Source organism: Rhinatrema bivittatum, chromosome 1, assembly GCF_901001135.1.
Source record: "Rhinatrema bivittatum chromosome 1, aRhiBiv1.1, whole genome shotgun sequence".
NCBI classification, from domain to species: domain Eukaryota; kingdom Metazoa; phylum Chordata; class Amphibia; order Gymnophiona; family Rhinatrematidae; genus Rhinatrema; species Rhinatrema bivittatum.
The window spans coordinates 433,475,655-433,496,552 of NC_042615.1; the positions used below are offsets into that span (position 1 = coordinate 433,475,655).

The 20,898-nt window shown below is 45.2% G+C and overlaps 2 protein-coding genes across 5 annotated transcripts in view; both read left to right on the top strand.

The window, feature by feature from the left end:
• Window positions 1-20,898, top strand: part of LOC115092963 (zinc finger protein 567-like) — a 1,005,854-nt gene that overhangs the window by 604,689 nt on the left and 380,267 nt on the right. The window lies entirely within an intron of this gene.
• Window positions 1-20,898, top strand: part of LOC115093012 (zinc finger protein 568-like) — a 54,732-nt gene that overhangs the window by 13,416 nt on the left and 20,418 nt on the right. For 2 of the 3 annotated variants that reach the window (XM_029604600.1, XM_029604617.1), the window contains 3 exons: window positions 3,172-3,285; window positions 3,444-3,557; window positions 15,406-15,534. In XM_029604600.1, the coding sequence (XP_029460460.1) occupies window positions 3,172-3,285; window positions 3,444-3,557; window positions 15,406-15,534 (357 nt within the window). The remainder of the gene's footprint in view (window positions 1-3,171; window positions 3,286-3,443; window positions 3,558-15,405; window positions 15,535-20,898) is intronic. The other variant, XM_029604608.1, reaches the window with a different exon arrangement.

Consider the following 20,898-nt stretch of genomic DNA (forward strand, 5'->3'; position numbering starts at 1 on the left):
GACACTTCCATCATATGTCAGGGATTCGTCCGACTTGATGTTTCAGCTTGAGTCTTTAACTGCGCAGATATTCCCCAACAATCGCCTGGCGCTAGCTACCATCAATGTGGTTTCGTTATATACGAATATTCCGCAGTCAGAGGCTATTCAGATTATAGCGCAAAAGTTGAATGGAGTGTCATCTCGTATACCAGTTACATTTATAGTAGCTTTGGCACGAATAGCCTTGGAACAAAACTTTTTTATGTTTAATAACGAGTTTTTTCTCCAAAAAAAAGGAGTTGCGATGGGAGCCACCATGGCGCCAGATGTGGCGAATTTGTATATGGGGAACTTTGAAGATAAATTTTTGAAAGAGAATCCCTTCAAAGATCACATAAAGCTTTGGAGGCGATATATCGACGATATCCTGGTAGTGTGGGAGGGTGAGGACAACGAATTTGCAGTATTTATGGAATGGTTAGAAAGGTGTGATGACAACTTGAAATTTACGTACAACTTCAGCAAGAATCGAGTTGCATATTTGGATATTTCAATCACGTTATGTTCGTGGGGATTTGAATTTTCTATCTATCGGAAACCCACCGATAGAAATACGCTGCTGCGATATGACAGCTGTCATCCCCACCACCTGCGCAATAATCTGCCTTATGGTCAGTTCTTGAGACTGCGAAGGCTTTGCTCAGATGTGAGAGAATATAAATTAAAAGCTCAAGTGATGAGCCAGAATTTTCAACAAAGAGGCTACCCGCCTCAGATTGTTAGGAAGGCTTACAAACGAGCACGTTGGATAAATAGAGATTTACTGTTCCTACCTAAAAATGTTCAGCCAGTGACCAATAGGGTGGTCTGTGTTTTGCCGTACTCGCCACAAATATATAAAGTTCAGAATATTATAAAAAAATTTTGGCACATTCTACATTTGCATGAGGAATTGAATGAGCTGCCCAGATTTGCTTTTAAGCGTGGACAGAATTTGAGAGACATGATTGTCCACTCGGACTTCACTGATGAAAAGATGGATGGACAGTTAAAAGACAGTGTGATTAAAGGACATTTCCCTTGTGGGAGTTGCACTGTTTGTGCTCAATCCTATGCTGGTAAAGTTTTACCATTCTTTGCCAATGGTAAATTTCAGTTACGATCATTTACTAATTGTGAGTCCAGAGGCGTTATTTACGGGTTATGGTGTCCATGCCCCCGCCTATACATTGGCAAAACAAAACGTTGTTTGAAGGTTCGCATGATTGAGCACAGGAGTGCTATCACACGCGGCAAGATTGAAGCGCCGGTAGTACAACACTGCCTTGCTAACACTCATACATTTGAGGATTTACGATTTGCCGTGATAGAAAAACCTCTTCCTAAGAACCGTGGAGGTGACTTTGACGGTTATTTACTTCAAAGAGAACAAAAATGGATTTATTTCTTTAACACGGTGGATCCCCTTGGATTGAACAAAGACATCGACTGGTCAGTGTTTTAAAAGCTTTGGCGCTTTTAGAGAGTAGGACTGTGGGAATTGGAATTCAGTTGTGTTGGACTACACGGTCCGGATTTCCGGTGGTTAGTATAAGTGGGATGTGCTTAAATATAGAGTGAGGGCGTCAGCAAAGAACATCTGAGACGCTGACGCGCCATTTTTTGTATCCCAATAAAGAGACTTTTAAACTTGGTCCGGGTAAGTGGAATATTCAGCTTTGTATTCTTTACTACTAGGATAATAGGGTGCATTTAGTTTTTATTTGAGGATATGGCTGTGAGGTCTGCTTTGAGTATATTTTTAAAACTTGTGTTTACTTTTTAACTTTTAGGGTACACAGAATATATTGGCCTGAATTGACAATTTATATCTCCCCTGAAGAAGACTGATACTTCAGTTGAAACGTGATTCATGTTGGGTTGGTTAAAATTTAAACAGCAAAGCCCGGAGTGGCTGGTCTGAAAAATACTGACGGCTAAGTATTCTATTTTTGGATTTGACATTTAGAAGAACGTTCTGTTCTAATTAAAAATCACTAATAAAAAATTCTTTAGATAGTTAATGAAATGGTTTAAATAAAGGTAGTGGGTGGACAAATGACAGTAAATGATTACAAAAAATTAAGCTCTATGAGCTGACTACAGCCTGTGACCCATTGCGCGGTGAGAGGCTGCAGATTACACTGTTTGAGCATAAACATCGTATGATGTTGTCATTTGTCTAGTTAGTCACTTTGAGTAAAACAGTTTATGCAAAACGCTTGTGTGTTAAGATGTACTGAGTGAGCTCATTCTCCTCTCTCCTTTGCAACATGTAATCTCTCCAGGTGTAATCCCTCCATGTGATAACCAGATGTCTCACGTCAAATATTATTTTTTTCCCCTCTCACTAGCCGTTAGGTGAAGGATAGGCAAACCATGTCGGGCCATCACTAATTATGTTGGGCTGCTTTGGCAGATGGTGGAGAATAGTGGTGGTGCATAATGCTACAGCTGAAGAGAATAGGAGACCTGAGGCAACTGGCCAAGCCCATTTCACCAGCATCTAACGAGAGGGGAGGGACCAGGGACCACAGGGGGATTCCACCCCGCCTATAGCCCAAAGAGCAATAGAGGCCTCAGTGGTGTTAGTAAAAATTGGAGAAACGGAAATGGAGTGAGAGAAAGTGAATAAGAGAAAGTGATAGAGTTATGTGAATGAGGGAGAGCACATGTGAGAGAGAGTATGATTGACATAGTTTTAAGGGGACCCTGCTGATGAGCTCCTGCTGCTGATGAGAGCCACAAATGTAGCCTAACATAAAAAATAGTTTGCCCACCCCTGCTCTAGATAGTGTTATCTTTAAGTTTTAGGACTTGAGTTTTCTTTCTCAGATGCGTCTAATAAGAAGTTAGGACTCCTCCTCTCCAGGAGGGCTCATGCTTGCAGAGAAGGTTGGCTCCTGTAATGCCTCCACTTTGGAGAGTCTTGAATTGAAATGACTGCACCACAAATCCTCCCAGGTTTAATTTTAATCATGTGGTCAGCTGCAACCATCTTTTCTCACCACGTTTTCTCATGCACACACACATCCAAGGTTGCACCTACATGCACACACTCCCACTGTTCCAGCAGAACAGGAAACTGATGAAACCCCGGGTGTTCTAAAACTAGAATTAAAAATGTAATGTTGCTCCTTTTATTGACAGGTTATTCAATTGTTAATCCTGATGTAATATTCAAGATTAAAAAAGAAGAAGAGACATTTTTTACTCAGCACTGTGAGTGGGAGGGAAAAGAAAACATGAAGGATCCCCCCATTAGTAAGTAAATGTTCTGGATTTAAAGAGCTTTACATTTTCAGATCACAGGAGATGAATCATTAACACTGAACCTTTGGAGACTTAAAATCCCTTTCCTAATGTAATATTAGCAGGTCCTCTGTGAATCCTTCTAGGACATTTCTGTTTTCTCATCACAGGCCTTCCGATTGTAACGTCTGTGTTCTCACTGAGCATTAAACAAGAGGAAGATCTGCCCTTCCTGGATCCTCCTGAATCGGAGACCACTGAAGAGATTCACACTCCAGTATCAGGCAAGTATCACATTTCTCCTGGACTCTTTTGGGAATTCAGCACAGAGGGAGCAAGAGGCTGTCATCCTGCCTCTGTTTCCCTACTTTGGATGAGTGCGGCTGGCTGAGGGGCACTGACAGGGTTCTGGGACTGGGAGAGCTGCAGGGGATGCGGAGAGAGCAGGACCAGTGAGCTGGGATGGATTTGGACAGATGCCAACCCTGGCCACTAAAATAAAGGTTAACTTATAAAAAACAAAAAATATATGGTGATCCCTTTTTAATGAACTAAATACATTTCTTGACTAGTTTTCAGTAGCTAATATTCCCTCTCGAGTCAAAATAGAATGAGCTAAAGATATGATATCTGAAAATATAAGGGAATCATAAAAAGCATTTAGTGATAATGTGATAGGAAAGGGCTTGGGGGTGGGGGGGGGGGGGGTGAGGTTTTATGGGTGATCAGAAGGTGACAGGCAGTATAATTTTATGGCTCATAATGTGTTAGGAAACCCAGGTCTTTGAGTCTTGTCTTATCAGTTCTGTAGTGTCTAATTATTTTAACTTCTAAACTTTGCATTCCAGGATTGTTTTAAATTTCCCTTTCTACCTTGTCTTGCTACGCCAGTCCAGTCAACACTTGTTGGTTGTTTCCTCCCCCTACCAGCAGACTGAGGCCGAGAACAGTTTTCCCAGCATGACATCATTGTCACTACTTAGGGGTGGTGCAGCTCTGGAAAGATCCAGTGTTTTCTGCCTCCAGCAGACGGGAGGGCCTGCTGGTGCAGTACCTATGCGGTGGATTTTGGTTCCAGTCAGACTTTAGGCCAGGCCACTGACTCTGGGCAGCAGTGGCAACCCTCCTCTATATATGCTCCCAGAGGGAACTAGATAGAACTTGGAGGGGCAGAGAGGGGAGCTACTCCGTCTTTAAAAAAAAGAAAGAAAAGTAGGAATTATATTTTCTCTGTATGTACCCAGATCAGTCCAGACTTCTGGGTTTTGCTTCCCTGCCAGCAGATGGAAACAGAGAAAGTTTGACTGCCACTGTACATAACCCAGTGTGCCACCTGCAGTCCCTCTGTATTTCTCTGTCTCCAGCAGATGGTAGATGGTGCAAAACCTGCAGTTCTGCAGTCAGGAGACTGTTTTGGATTTATGAGCTTTTCGTTTTTTGGGTCCTAGTGGGTCCTTCCCTGTCTGGTCGAGGTAGACGAGCTGGGGGTTGGTGACTCTTTTGTACTCACAGTCCTTTCTTCCGTGGGGTGTAAATCTGGCAGTCCAGCTCCCTGCCCTTCACGAGACTGCTGAGGCAGCTGCAGGCTCAGGGCGGCTGTTTTCTTTTAGTTGGTCCTTTTTTTAATTTGACTGATTTTCTTTTTTTCTGCTAGCAGCTGTTGTTTTCCATTCTAGGGAGTAGGTATTTACTCCTGGGGGAATTCTGTGCAAAAAATTTAAAATTCTGCGCAGAAAAACTTAAAATTCTGCAAACTTTATATTGGTCAAAATAACACAATTTACATGACAGTCTTTAAGTAATTAACTTTTTTCTGTATTAATTTAAAATGTATTACTTTAAAGATGCAGAATTTTAAATATTTTGAGCAGAAGTTCCCTAGAAATTCACTATAAGAGTGTCCCTTCCACTCACTCCCCCTGGCCACTTTGCCTTCTCAGGCCCCAACTCCTCCACCTGCCAGTATCTCTCCCCTCCACCCCTAGGCTCAACCCCTTCCACTCTATTGCCACTCCCAGAGTTTGACCCCATTTCAGTACTACCCCTCCACAGGTTCCTTTTGTCCCTCTCTCTCTCACACACCTGCTCCCTTTCTCTAGTGCACATACACACACCCTCATACAGGCTCCCTCTCTCTTGCTTATACACCCTCACAAGCTCCCTTTCTCTCTCATGCACATACCCTCACAAAGGCTACCTATATCTCTCTCTCACACACCCTTCACACAAGCTCTCTCTCACAAATACACAATCCCTTCACACAGGCTATCACCCTCACATACACAGGATCCCTTTTTCATACACATCAGCTCCCAATCTCTCACCCGCATACACACTCCTTCACAATCTCCTCATATAGGCTCCCTCTCTCTGGCACCCACTCTCAAGCACCCCCCCCCTGCTCTCACACCCTCCTGCTCAACCCCTACTCTCTCTCTCACCCTCTCTCCTCTGCTCGCTGTCTCTCTCACCCTCCCCTCCCCCTCCTCTCTCTTGCCTTCTCTTCCCCTCCGGCCCATTCTTGATTTGCAGAAGGTGAATATATTCCTTCGGGTTCTGCGCTTTCACATGAAAATGCTGCGTACCATGATGGAGCGGTTCGCAAAGGAGAATTTTTCCCATCCCTAGATCTGATGGAAGTGTACCTGCACATCTCCATTCGGCAGGAACATCAGAAGTTTCTTCGCTTCAAAGTGTTGAGTGATGGACGATTGGTTGGTTCAAGCGAAGTCCAGGGAGGAATGCAAAAAGTCCATTCGAAGAGTGATGTCTGCTTACAGTCTCTTGGTTGGGTTATCAATGTACACAAGAGTCAGTTGGAGCAGACTCAGTCGCTGGTTTACTTAGGGGCCCACTGGTGTGACTTGCGGTGGAAAGTCCTCTCAGTCTGACTCATCTTCCAGACCTGTTGCGTCAGGGTCCCATATTGTCTTGCAGCTTGGCTTTTGAGAGGCAGAGACTTCAATTGAAGGCTTACTCCAAACAGGTCATCTCCATTCTTCTTCAATCCAGAAGACCAGCGACCTCTATGGCGTATATTAGGGTCTGGAACCTGTTTGAAGTTTGGTGTCTTCAGTGTCGTCTAGATCCTCTGGTGGTGGAGGTGTTGCATGTTCTGGATTTCCTGCAGCAGAGGTTGTTCAAGGATTTGGCTTACAACTCGCTTCGTGTGCAGGTGGCTGCCTTGGGTGCGCTTAGAGGCAGGTTTCAGGGTAGGACTTTGTCTGTTCAACCAGATGTGGTAAGGTTCCTCAAAGGGGCTAAGTTGTTATGTCCTCCGGTGTGAAAAATCTGTCCGGATTGGAGTCTCAACCTAGTACTTCGTGTCCTTTGCATACCCTCCTTTGAACCCTTGAGAAGGGCTACCCTGAAGGATTTGACTCTGAAAGTGGTCTTTTTGGTAGCTATTTGTTCAGCTCGAAGGATTTCTGAACTTCAGGCCCTATCACGTAGGGATCCGTTTTTGTGGATTTCCGGGAATGGAATCTCATTGAGAACAGTGCCTTCCTTTGTTTCTAAGGTGGTGTCTGCCTTTCATGTTAATCAGACGATAGATCTTCCAGGTTTTCCAGAGTGGTTGAAAGATTCTCCTCAGGATAGAGAATTACATCTTCTGGATGTGCGGCAGATGCTACTTTGGTATTTGGAGGTTACTAATGCTTTTCAGTGCTCAGATCATCTCTTTGTCCTCTTCAGTGGACTGAAGAAAGGGGACAAAGCCTCTATGGCTACCATATCTCGTTGGCTTAGGGAGGCCATTTGTTCGGCTTACATTTGTAAGGGACGACAAATTCCTGTCGGTTTGTGGGCGCATTCTATTAGAGCACAGGCTGCTTGCTGGGCTGAGTGTCAACTTCTGTCGCCACAGGAGATTTGTAGGGCAGCAGTGTGGTCCTCAATTCATACCTTTACCAGGCATTATCGTCTGGGTGTCAGGGCGCAGGATGAGCCGTCCTTTGGGGAGAGTGTCTTGCGATCGGGTCTTTCGAGGGCCTGCCTGGGTTAGGGGTTCTTGGGTACATCCCACTGGTCTGGACTGATCTGGGTATGTTCAGGAAAGGAAAATTGGTTCTTACCTGCTAATTTTCATTCCTGTAATACCACAGATCAGTCCAGATACCCTCCTGTTTAATGCCGAAACACTGATTTTCTGCCAAGTTTTGCTGCTTAGTACATCATTTTTCCATTTAATAAAGAATTTTTCTCTTAGAGGGCAGTTATGGGATTCACATCCTTGTCTTGTTTGGTTCTTGACAAACAAGGTTTATAGTTCAGAGGTATCCACCCTTTAGTTCCCTATGTCTGTGTGAAGGGGTTTCTAAAGTATCTTGGCTTGGGTACAGGTCAATACTGAGGTCCTGCAGGTGGCACTCTCAGTTAAGTAGTAGTGCCTCAAAGTTTTGTTCTCTGATTCCATCTGCTGGAAGGCATGAATAACCCACTGGTCTGGACTAATCTTGGTATTACAGGAACAAAAATTAGCAGGAAAGAACCAATTTTCCTATTTCCTGCATTGAATATTATATACCACATTAGAGGAGGAGCATGAGTAGGATCCTCTTATACTGAATATCTCTCTCATGTTGAGTGGAGGTCCTGTGATATGTTTATTTATTTATCTATTTATTTATTTAGATATATTCTGCTTTTTGGCACTTCAGAGCGGATTACATTCAGTTACTGTGGGTATTTCTCTGTCCCCAAAGGGCTCACAATCTAAGTTTGTACGTGATATGTGCTGCCATAATTTACAGTGTGGTACAATGCAGGAATGTGTGCCATTTTCTTCTTTCTGTTCGAAGTTTGCTTCTTACTAATTTTTGCTTCAGATTTGGTGGTTGTCTGAAGGCTTATTCTGGTGTCACGCCATCCTGCCCCTCCCCTGGACCTCTGCTGCAGTGATGCAATCCTCACAGTGCAGTGAACAAGGGGACTAAGCCTTCTCTCACAGGCCCAACCCCCACATGGAAGCCTAAAGGAGGAGGAGTCTGTGAGCACAGGCTTAATCGCTGCATCCCCTGCACTGTGAGGATTGCATTGCTTGAGCCGAAGGCTAGAGGGAAGGGGCAGTGGCAGTGTCTGTGGGAGAGGCACCTTCAGACATCTGGGATAAGATTGTGAGGGGACAGGGGATAGGACATTTTTGCACCTCCCCAAATGTTTTCACCCTAGACACAGACTTGTGCATAAATCCAGCCCTGCCAGTGAGAGCAGTACTGCTTGATTTAACCACAAAGACATAAGGGGATGAGTAGTTAAGATAAGAACATAAGATATGCCATACTGCGTCAGACTAAGGGTCCATCAAGCCCAGTATCCTGTTTCCAATAATGGCCAATCCAGGCTACAAGTACCTGGCAAGTACCCAAACATTAGATAGATCCCAAGCTACTATTTCCTTATTGATTAATAACAGTTTATGGGCTTCTCTAGGAACTTATCCAAACCTTTTTTAAACCCAGTTACACTAACTTCTGTAACCACATCCTCTGGCAATGAATTCCAGAACTTAATTATGCATTGAGTGAAAAATAATTTTCTCTGATTTGTTTTAAATGAGCTACTTGCTAACTTAATGGAGTGCCTTCTAGTCCTTTTATTGTCAGAGAGAGTAAATAACCGATTTACATTTACCAGTTCAAGTCCTTTCATAATTTTGTAGACCTCTCTCATATCCTCCTCAGCCGGCTCTTCTCCAACTAGAAGAGCATTAACCTCTTTAGCCTTTCCTCATAGGGGAGCCGTTCCATGCCCCTTATCATTTTGGTTGCCCTTCTCTGTACTTTCTTCAGTGCATATATATCTTTTTTGAGATGCGGCGACCAGAATTGCACGCAGTATTCAAGGTGCGATCTCACCATGGAGCGATACAGAGGCATTATGACATCCACCGTTTTATTCACCATTCCTTTCCTAATAATTTCTAACATTCTGTTTGCTTTTCTGCCACAACACGCTGAGCCGACAGTTTCAATCTATTATCCACTATGACGCCTAGATCTCTTTCCTAGGTGTAACTCCTAGTATGGAGCCTAACATCGTGTAACTATAGCAAGAGTTATTTTTCCCTATAAGCATCACTTTGTACGTGTCCACATTAAATTTCATCTGCCATTTGGAAGCCCAATCTTCCAGTCTCGCAAGGTCCTCCTGCAATTCATCACAATCCACTTGAGATTTAACTACTCTGCATAATTTTGTGAAATCCGCAAATCTGAAAACTTCACTCGTCATACCTCTTTCCAGATCATTTATAAATATATTAAAAAGCACCAGTCCAAGTACAGATCCCTGAGGCATTCCACTGTTTACTTTTTCCACTGTGAAAACAGACCATTTAATCCTACTCTGTTTCCTGTTTTTTAACCAGTTTGCAATCCACAAAAGGACATTGCGTCCTATCCCATGACTTTTTAGTTTTTGTAGAAGCCTCTCATGAGGGACTTTGTGAAATGCCTTCTGAAAATCCAAATACACCATATATACCGATTCACCTTTGTCCATATGTTTATTCACCCCTTCAAAAAATGTAGATTTGTGAGGCAAGACTTCCCTTGGGTAAATCCATGCTGGCCGTGTTCCATTAAATAACATCTATCTAAATGTTCAGTGATTTTATTCTTTATAACAAGTTTCCACAATTTTTCCCGGCCCTGAAGTCAGGCTCTCCAGTCTATAGTTTCCCGGATCGCTCCTGGAGCCCTTTTTAAATATCAGGGTTACATTGGTCACTTTCCAGTCTTCAAATATAACATATGAGTTTAATGATAGGTTACAAATTAATTGTAATAGGTCTGAAATTTCGTTTTTCAGCACTTTCAGAATCCTGGGGTGCATAGAGTCTGGTCCAGGTGATTTATAACTTTTCAGTTTGTCAATCTGGCCTCCTACCTCTTCCAGGCTCACCATTATTTGGTTCAGTTCATCTGAATCATCACCCTTGAAAACCATCTCCGGAACAGGTATCTCCCCAACATCCTGTTCAGTAAACACAGAAGCAAGGGGTTTTGTGCTGCTGGTGGGCTATTGCAAATTGTGTTATGTAAAGTGATTTGCATTCAACCATATTAATCAGCTGACTTGAATGATTTTGCATACAACACAGTTCATTAACTTTTTTCTTTTTTTTGCTTTAGTCTTCATTAATTCCACATTACAGTAAGTAGGCCTAATGTGCTAAAGTGCATTAATGGTAAGACACCCTAATGTTCTTACTGTATATTAATACTTGTGTTAAGTGTTAATATACTGTAGAATATGTTCATTGTATCCGCCTCACGGCGTCAGTTCAGTTTCTATATAAACCGGTGCGATATGTATCCTATACGTGAACATCGGTATATAAAAGTTAAAAATAAATAAATAAATATATTGACTACCTAGTGTGGCCAGGATTATGAGGAGGCCAAAAGACCAACTGAGAAAGATTATGCTATTCCAGGCCTTGTCATTTCATACTTAATCCGTCACCAAGCCTCCATTGTTGTAATAATCTGAACAGCCACCAAAACTTCTGAGGCTGTTGTGTGAAACATCCAGTCATCTCCATGCTCATTGATATTGGAGTTATAACCATGCACATAACTCTAGCCTTCTGGGAAGCCTAATGCAGTCAGACCAGTTTTGTATGGGATGTAACCAGGGCCACTCCATGCAGGTCACCCCAGCTTTCTTGGAAGCCTGCTTCAGCTGCCCACTGATTTGTACTCTCCCCACTTTGGCTCTGCAGATTTCCATATAACTGAACATACATGCAAGCCCCCGCACTCACCTCTTCTACCTGAGTTTGTCTGCTTGCACATTCGCCATCCCTGGCTGATATGTTGCCTGTAGAGATATGGCCCATTCCCACAGCAGAGTCGCTTCTTTGCATAGGACCAGCGAACCTGAGCTGCCTTGCTTGTTTATGTAAAACATAGCAACCTGGTTGTCCATATGGACCATGGCTGAACATTTTCCCCATCAGAATATGTTTGAATACAATCAAAGCTCTGCGAATAGCTCTGAGCTCTAGGAGGTTGATCTGATAGGAGCTCTCCATGGAGGACCGCAACACCTGGGTCTGATTATGAAGAAGGTCTGCACCCCAGCCCGTGATGGAGGCTTCTGTCGTAAGAATTAACTGATGAGACGGAGAGGCCGAAGAGGCACTTCCTGTGTTGGGGATTTTGGTTTGAGCTACCAGTCTGTCTCTTTTCATTGAAGTTGTGATCAGTACTTTGGTGGACAGAGGCTGAGACCCCTGAGTACACTGTCCTTTTAGACCCCCACTGCAGTCTTCTCATATGCAGTTGGTTGAGAGGAACCACATGGATGGCTGCCGCTATATGCCTGAGTAGCTTCAACAGCAAACATACGGTGGTTTTGGATTTGTTTTTTTAAGTATAATGCTAGCAGTCAGAGGCGTTTCCCTCTGTCTTTGGGCAGAAACGTTCTCTCCTGAATGGAGTCTATCTTTGTTCCTATAAATTGTAGGATTTGTGCTGGCTGGAGGACCGACTTCTCGTAAGTGTCAAGGAAACCTAGGTCTTACAGGCATCAATTGGTGACTTGAAGGTCCCTTTGAAGATCTGGTAGATTGGGCGAAACAATCAGCTAGTCGTCCAGGTACGGGAAGATTTGTAAAATCTTGCAGTGGAGGATGTGTCACAGCCACTGCCAAACACTTTGTGAAGACTCTTCTCCCTGTATTCTGTGTCTGTCTCAAATAAATGTAAATTCGGCCATTGCTTTCGTAGTTGTAGCCTCTGTCAGGATGCGATTCCAGGCCTCTACCACCCTCTTAGTAAAGAAGTATTTTCTCGTATTTCCTCTGAACATTCCTTCCTGCATCTTCGCAACAAGGAAACTTTTCAACAGCATGCATAAATCATCACATTCTTATGTAAATCGGGACATCTAAAGTTACTGGAGTATTTTATAACCTGTGTGTGGGGGAAATGCACAGTTTACAAAATATCACATATCTCCACCCCCAAAAGCATGTGTGTAAATTTGCTTTTTCCTAGCGTGTAGCCAGATGGACTCAGGACCAGTGGGTTATGTGCTCCTCTGCTAGCAGATGGGGGACGGAGTCAGATTTCAAAGCTGACATCACCCTAGATATACCCCTGCAGTGACCTTAGCTCCTCTGTATTTCTCCATCTCCCTAGCAGATGAGGACACTATCCTCTCACTAGTACATTGCTAGCGGGATTACAAAAAAAAAAAAAGAATTTTCAACTTTAAGAAGAGTAGTCTCGCTCTCCTGCGGTGATACCTAACGGTCCCTCCCCCAGTCGAGACTTCCTGAGGTGATTTCCGATCCCTCAGAAGTGCCTTGGTCTGGTAGCCGGTCTCCGGCGTGGACTTAGCTGCTCAAGCGGCTTAAAGGCAGCGGGTGCAAAGCCGAGCACAGCGGTGAAGGCCAAAGCCCTCTCTCCCCGCAGCTGGAGACAGTCTCTGCACTCAGCCGGTAAGTGCTGAGACCAGGTAAGTCCTTTAAAATCTTAAAGCCAGAGAAGAAGAGGGACTCCGTGAATTTCTCTGGTCTCCTTCTCGGCGTTCCGTACCGGCGAGGTAAGAAGGGGAGGCTCTGAACGGGTTGAGCAGACCCCCAATAGGCTAGGCCCCGTTTTTGGCTCCAAGATTTAGCCACTTGGCGATCCCGGCATCGCCATCTTGGTCGTGGTGGGCTCCGACGCCATCTTCTCCCCTTCGGCCGTCGGTACATACGAGACAGGCCTACCTTTTGGATGCACAACGCGCATATCTGTGCGCACAGCCGCGTTCATATCTGCGCGTACAGCGGCACACAAAACTGAGAGCTCTGCCACAAGCATAACTACGTGTACAGCCGCGCATATCCAGGTACATCACCTGTGCGCTCCAGATACCAGGCACAGAGAGATCATGGCCCCAATGGCAAAGAAGCCAAAGCGACACTCCCTTTGCGCAGCCTGCCACATCAGAGCAGCACAACCCGACCTGGAGTCCTGTCTGTGCCAACATTGTGAGGAAGTCCAGGGAGGAATAGAGTCCCAGAAGTTTTCCAAGTCCGGACCATCCCAGTTGGAGGACAGGTCGGCAGGGACCTTATCCGGCAGCTCCCCAGAGCTACCCAATTCTGAGATGACCTCCTCACCGCTAGAGGGCCCTTTGGTAACTCCTACTCCGGTGCCTCAAAGGATAAGCATGGACCCAGGAGCCTTCTCTTGGTTGGAAGTTTTCTAGGGACTGCAAGCCTTTGTTCAGGCGCAGTCAGCCCCGGTCCCAAACCAGGTAGAATCCCAGTCAGGAACACCTGATCCTCTCGGCCCAGCCCGGGGGCCTCGAGACATGCCTCGCCTTACCAAGAATTTACCTGACAGGGACCCAGACACCACAGATGATGATGAGGGCTCTCTGGAAGAAGGAAAAATCCCTTCAGGCCTGGAACCATACAGAACCATGCTGCGCTTCTTCCACAAGGATGAATTGCCAGCCCTGGTCTCTCAGACTCTGAAAACTCTGGGGATCCCAGACACGGACCCTAACACAGAACCAAGGAAGAATCCCATCTTGGTGTCCCTTCGCAAGGCCTCTTGCTATTTCCCGATGCTGGAAGCTATCCAGGAACTGATTGACCTGGAATAGGATGCCCCGGAGGCGAGCTTTAATGGAGGGCGGGCCTTGGAATCCTTGTACCCTCTGGAACCTGCGACCAAGGAACGCCTGCGTTTCCCGAAAGTGGATGCCATTGCCTGTGCCGTCTCGAAGCGAACGACCACTCCCATTGAGGGAGGGGCAGCATTGAAGGATGCTCAAGATAAGCGATTAGAATCCATCCTTAAGCAAGCCTTCGACGCAACAGCAATGACACTGCAGATCGCCTCTTGCTGCGTGCTGGTGGTCTGCTCCTGCTTGCTCCTTGCGAGAGAAGCAGATAGTTCTGCTGCGGTTGCCGGAGAGACTATTGAACCCGCTGCATCCTTCCTAGCAGATGCAAGCTCAGACCTGGTTCATACCTCAGCCAGAGGAGTAGCCTTGGTAGTAGCGGCAAGAAGACGGTTATGGTTGCGGAACTGGTCTGCAGATGCGACCTCTAAGACGAAACTCACAAAAATGCCCTTTAAAGGATCCCTCCTATTCGGAAGCAAATTAGAGAAGTTAGCCAGCAAGTGGGGCGAGTCTCCAGTGCCTCGGCTACCGGAAGATAGAGGAAAAAGATCCCGGCGCCCCTCCCCCAGGAGATCTAGGGGCAGAGGCTCACAATGTTTCTGACCCTATAGAAATTCATCGTTCCAGGCACATCGACCATCTGGGAGGTCTCAGCCCTTTCAGAACTGGCAACATAAGAGAGGAACAGGTCCGGGGGCAGGATCGACCAGAGCTTCCCAATGAGGATGGGGCAACCCATCCACAGGAAGAGGAAATAGGGGGTCAATTCTCCCTCTTCTACCAATGATGGGTCGAGATCACGTCAGACAAGTGGGTACTAAACATCATATGAGAAGGCTACTCTCTGGAATTTCACAGCATACCTCTGGACAAATTTATGATATCACCCTGCCACTTCCACCTCAAGAGAATGGCAGTGGAGTCCACACTGAGAAGATTACTCAGTCTGAAGGCTATAACTCCGGTACTGAAGATTTAGGTTATTTTGTTAATTGCTGCTTTAAGAAAAATCTACCTCATGTTAACAAGTAACTGGAATAAGAAGGCCTGAAGAGAGAAAAATGCCAAGGCTGGGAATGGCGTGAGAGTGCAGAAATGAATGTGAGATAAGGAAGGTGCAAAGAAAGTTAAACAAGACTGAGAAGCAGAATGTGTGATGTCTGAAAGGCGCATGAAGGAAAATTACCAGCTGACGTAGGGGATGAGCAAGGGGAGGGGTAGAAGCATATGAGAGCCATGTTTAATAGTGAGTGTATAAAAGGATAAAGCAAATTTAAAACAATGAGTAAATGGCATTGCTCACAAAATAGTATACCCTCTTCAATGTTAAAATAATCAGGATACTGCTGGAAGGGTGTTCTGCTGAGAAACAGTACAGTAACACCCATCTTTTCTTAGTGACAGTGGCTATGAAAACATCAGAATTCTGAGGCTACTTGCATGGATAGAGGATGTGAGGTAACAACATTTTGTAACCATCTCTTCCCGTAACAGGTTCCCCCGATGTCAAACCTGACATTTTAATCCAATTTAAGCATGAAGGAATCAAGACTGAGCCCCACGAATCAGAGGAAGAAGGAAACCTGATGATCACAGGCTCATGTGAGGAGCTGCATGGAGCAGGTGAGGAAGCTTGGAGAAAAGCTAGTGATGGGCTGAACCAAAAGTTTCATAGAAGAAAGTTGCTTCCTGTGTTCCAGACACAGCATGAATGAGACATTATCATTAAGGTCCTGACTTCTGTCTTTTACTGTCTGGATAATTTGTTTTTCCTCATCATCCAGAGGAATGAATTATGCTCACCAACCAGCAGATGGAAACAGAAATCGACAGATTGGCTGACATTACTTTTTATATACATCCATGCTGACATCAGCATGCCAGAACTCTGTGTCTCCAGCAGATGGTAGGCAAGAATCTCGTGTTGTGCTCTGAGGGATGGATAGGCTTGGAGGAATCTTCAGTGGACTGCTCCTGAGATGAATGCCTAGCACTGCCTCCCTCAGTTGAGTGAGATCTGGGGTCCAGTGGAGCACATTCAGGCAGGAGAAGGACACAATCTCCTTCCTAAGGTGGAGCATTGCCAGGACCAGGGGGGGCTTCTAAGGTGTCTGGTAGGGAGTAAGAGGTAATTTCTTCATTTCCTCTTCCTCCCCCACCCCTAATTCTCTTCTCCCCCTTTTGTGCCTGTCTCCTTGTTGAGTTCCTTTAAAAAAGAAAAAAAGAGTAGGGAGTGTTTTTTTGTTGTGAGCTTTCAGGCAAATAAAGTAAAAGAAAAGGGGCAGGAAAGGAAGGAATACAAGGCATTGCTCAATGGAGTCGGTCGGCAGTGAGTGGGAATGTGGTGGAGAGTGTTAAGAGATGCGTGCTGAACTTTTGGGTTTCTTTCTGGTCGCAGTTAGATTCGGCTGCAAAGACGGCCTCTTCAGCACAGCGTGGGTAAAAGCCCGCACTCTGCTCTAAATACTATGTGAAGAGACTCCAAGGTCAGGGGGTTGGGGATGTGAAGAAAAATCTCTGCCGCTGTTGCTTAAAACAAGGGAGGGGGGGGATCTCCCGCCGTGGATGATTCTAGCTGTCCGGGCTGTTTAAATGCAGCACGTCCGGATGACAAGTGTATTTTCTGCGGGTGAAGGGATCACAGCAAGAGCCAAGGAGGCCATCTTGGAATTGCAGGGCAGTGAAGGAGACATGAATCCTCTTTTTTTTTTTTTTCATACATTTCTTTATTGGTTTTTCAAATACAACAACCATCAAAGTACAAAAAAAAGTTAAGAGAATAAAACCATACAGCAATCAATTCTTACTTCGAGATACCAGACCAAAAATTTAAACAAAACAATGACCTCTCCTTACCCAATCCACCCCCCATTCCACCCCCTCTGAATGAGATAACCTAACCTGTAATGCCTACTGAGTCAACGAGACAGTATCAAAACTCAGAAATTAATTATATAATTATGCATGGCCGGCGAGAGTGTGTTCCAATAATCTTTCCAAATAGCTAAACAAGCTAAAAGCAATGATTTAGATTTATGTTTAGCAGTCAAATATTCAAAATGCAACAATTTATACAACCTGGCCTTCCACTGGTCGACCTTAGGTGGTTGTGTCGAAATCTACAGGGCTAGAATAGATTGAGTTGCCAGTAAATATGCCTTCCGGAGAAAACGTTTCTTGGGATCCAGGAACACATCCAGTGAAGAGTTGAAAAGTTCGAGAAGACATGCTTGAGGCGATTTGATGATGGGAATTTTCAGCATTGATTCTTAATCCAATATAATAGCATCCCAGAAATGAGAAATCCACATGCAATCTCATAAACTATGAAAATAAGTCCCTTTTTCAAACAAGCATTTTAAACAATTATCTGTGTCACACATTTTAGCTGAAAAAGACCAAGCTCTGGAAAGATACATACAGTGAAGAATTTTATAACCCACTTTACTTAGAATAACATTTTTTACTATAGTGAAATTGTTTTGTAAAATTGTCAAATCATCAGATTTATGTAAAATGAAACCAGCATGTTCTCCCATTTAGCTATAATATCAAAAAGAATACCTTCATTACTGACATTTCGAATAGCTTTCTTTAAAGAAGAACAAGAATTGGGTTTCCCTGATATAACTTTGAAAATGGAATCCTACATTATTCCAACAAAGTTGAGAAATATAATGCCTCACCTGCAGGTAAGTATAATAGAAACTAAAAACACTACTGTTCAAACATGCCTATCCAGAATAGAATACCCCTTCCACACCATCCCTTAAGAACATAAGAACATAAGAAAATGCCATACTGGGTCAGACCAAGGGTCCATCAAGCCCAGCATCCTGTTTCCAACAGTGGCCAATCCAGGCCATAAGAACCTGGCAAGAACCCAAAAACTAAGTCTATTCCATGTAACCATTGCTAATGGCAGTGGCTATTCTCTATGGGGCGGATTTTAAAAGGCGCGCGAATAGCCTACTTTTGTTTGCGCTCCAGGCACAAACAAAAGTACGCTGGATTTTAGCAGATACGCGCGGAGCCGCGCGTATCTGCTAAAAACCTGGATCGGCGCGCGCAAGGCTATGGATTTTGTATAGCCGGCGCGCGCCGAGCCGCGCAGCCTACCCCCGTTCCCTCCAAGGCCGCTCCGAAATCGGAGCGGCCTCGGAGGGAACTTTCCTTTGCCCTCCCCTCACCTTCCCCTCCCTTCCCCTACCTAACCCACCCGCCCAGCCCTGTCTAAACCCCCCCCTTACCTTTGTCGGGGGATTTATCCACACTTGGAGGAAATTGGGGATTTCCCTGAAAAGAGAGCAAAGAAGTACATTTTCCTAACAAATGTAGTTTATTGCAACATAAGAAAGCCCATGTCCAACGTCCAGATCTAAGTAATAAACTGTGCTGGAATGGCAGCGGAATATCTGATTCCTTGATCTGGACAAGACTGCCTGGCCAGAATGGAACTAGCCATTCCTGTAAAAATTCATAGGGAGAGAAGAAACTAGAACCCAATAGCCAATCCTTGACATGATGAAGCAGACACGCTAAATTATAATCCTTCCAGTTAGGACAGCGTAAACCTCCTTGAGACGTATCCAGCATTAGAGAGCTAAGAGGAAGCTTAGCTTTATGACCCGCCCATAAATGATGAGCACAATTTCCTATGTACGCAGCCAAATTAGTAATTGCTGCAATACATAGAGCCACTTAGGCAGCTCAATAATCTTCACTAAGAAAATACGCCCCATCAAGGATAAAGGTAGCACTGACCAAGTCTGGAGCTTCTGCTCCATTGATTTTAATAGGGGGATAATATTTAAGAACATAAGAACATGCCATACTGGGTCAGACTGGTTATTATTTGTAAGGGTTTTGGGTGGATCCCTGGACCTGTGGCAGATGACCACACCCACGGGGGGAAGTACCGTGAGAGGCCAAAGGTCAGGCTCAGAGTAGGAGACACACACACACTAGTTCTTTTATTATACAGGATTGGTGAACCACCAGAGATGGCAGTAGTGAGCTGGAAAGTAGCCCGGTTGGGCTTATAGTCCCTCAGGCACTGGAACAGCGATCCCATAATGGCTGTGCTTTAATAGAGAGAACTGATATTGTGAGTAGTAGCAGGATATGCAGAGTTGAGGAATAGAGCCTCGTTGGTAATGTATTCACGCAGCGGACTCTCAGTGTGGAGCACAGGAGCTGGAGTAAAGGCAGGCCCTCGAAGAGCGAGTACCTGGTTCCAGGGAATAGCTCTGAAAGATAGAGATGGTAACTCACAGATGTTATAGGCAGCGGTGTCTTCCAGGCAGAAGTAAAGTCCAAGTAGCGAGTCCAGGAACATGGGCCCTCGAGGAGCGAGTACCGGTTCCAGACAGCGACCTGAAAGATAAGAAAGAGAGAGAGGCCCTCAAGGAGCGGGTACCCCAAATAGAGGAGGTCCAAAGCAGGCAGAATAGCAAGGTACAGAGAGAGAATCCCATCTGTTAGGAAACCTTTGCTAACTCGATTAGCTAACAATCGCGTAGGCCTTTTGTGTCCTGTATGCATGACGTCATCACAGGGGGACGCCCCTGAGGTTTGCGCCACTGAAGGTACTTGAAGCAGGGCTGCGCGGCGTGCACACCCTAAGGCAGCTGAACAGCATGGTGGGAGGCAGCCCCCAATCCGGTCCGGGGATGCCGGAGAGGACGGCAGGCAGACGCCGCGGAAGCCAAACGTCCGTCAACCGCAGGAGGAGTGGAGTTGTTGGGGCAGCGACAGTCGTAACAGTACCCCCCTTCAAAGGGCGGTATCCTCTTCGGGTACCAATCTTCAGTTTAGAAGGATGCGCAAGGTGAAATTGACGGAGCATCTCTATATCAAGGATGTTAGCCTGCGGCTCCCAAGAGTTTTCTTCGGGGCCGAAACCTTCCCATCACAGAAGGTATTCAAGTGCTTTGCCTCGTTTTCGGACATCAAGTATCTCTTCAACCTTGTATTCTAGGTCGTCTTCTGCGTTGATAACAGGTGGTTCCTGAGTCTTGGAAGTAAATTCGCTGAGAATGAGCGGTTATAAGAGTGAAACGTGGAAAGCGATATGAATGTTGAGTCCAGGTGGTAGCTTTATTCTATAGGTGATGTTGCCAAGACATCGGAGGATTGAAAATGGTCCAATGTAGCGAGGAGCGAACCGAGTGGAGCTTAGCTTCAGTCTGAGGTGTTTGGTAGATAAACAGACTTTATCTCCAGGCTTGAAGATTAGCGCTTGAGAATGGTGAGCGTCATAGTACTTCTTAGCACGGTCACCCGCTTTATTCAGCATGTCCTTTTTCTGAACCCACAAGTTATGGATTTCATCAGCAGTAGCTTGAGCTGCTGGGGACGTCACTGAGAGCTTCAGTGGAAGTGGCGGTGTTGGAGAGCGTCCATATACCACTTCAAAAGGTGTTGATCCAGTTGATGTTGCTGGATGAGAGTTGATGGCGAATTCAGCCCATGGTAGCAGTTCAACCCAGTTATTCTGACGGAACTCACGTAGGCACGAATGAACTGCTTCAAAGTTCTATTCATCCGTTCTGTTTGGCCATTTGATTGCGGATGGTAGGCTGAAGTGTAGTCTAGAGAGATGTCAAATAACTTGCACAAGGCCCTCCAGAATCGTGCCGTGAATTGTGATCCTCGATCAGAGACAATGTGACTAGGTAGGCCGTGAAGCCGAAATATATGCGATATGAAGAGCTTCGCAAGCTCCAAGGCTGAGGGTAAGCCAGGAAGCGCTACGAAGTGGGCCATCTTGCTGAAGCGATCAACTGTTACCCAGATGGTATTCATTCCTCCGGAAGGGGGTAAATTGACCACAAAATCAGTAGCGATGTGTGACCAGGGCTGTTCCAAAACTGGCAGAGGTTGCAGTAGACCCCATGGTTGACCAGAAGCAGGTTTGTTCTTGGCACAATTTGTACAGGATGCCACATAGGAATAGGTATCCTTCTTGATCATAGGCCACCAATA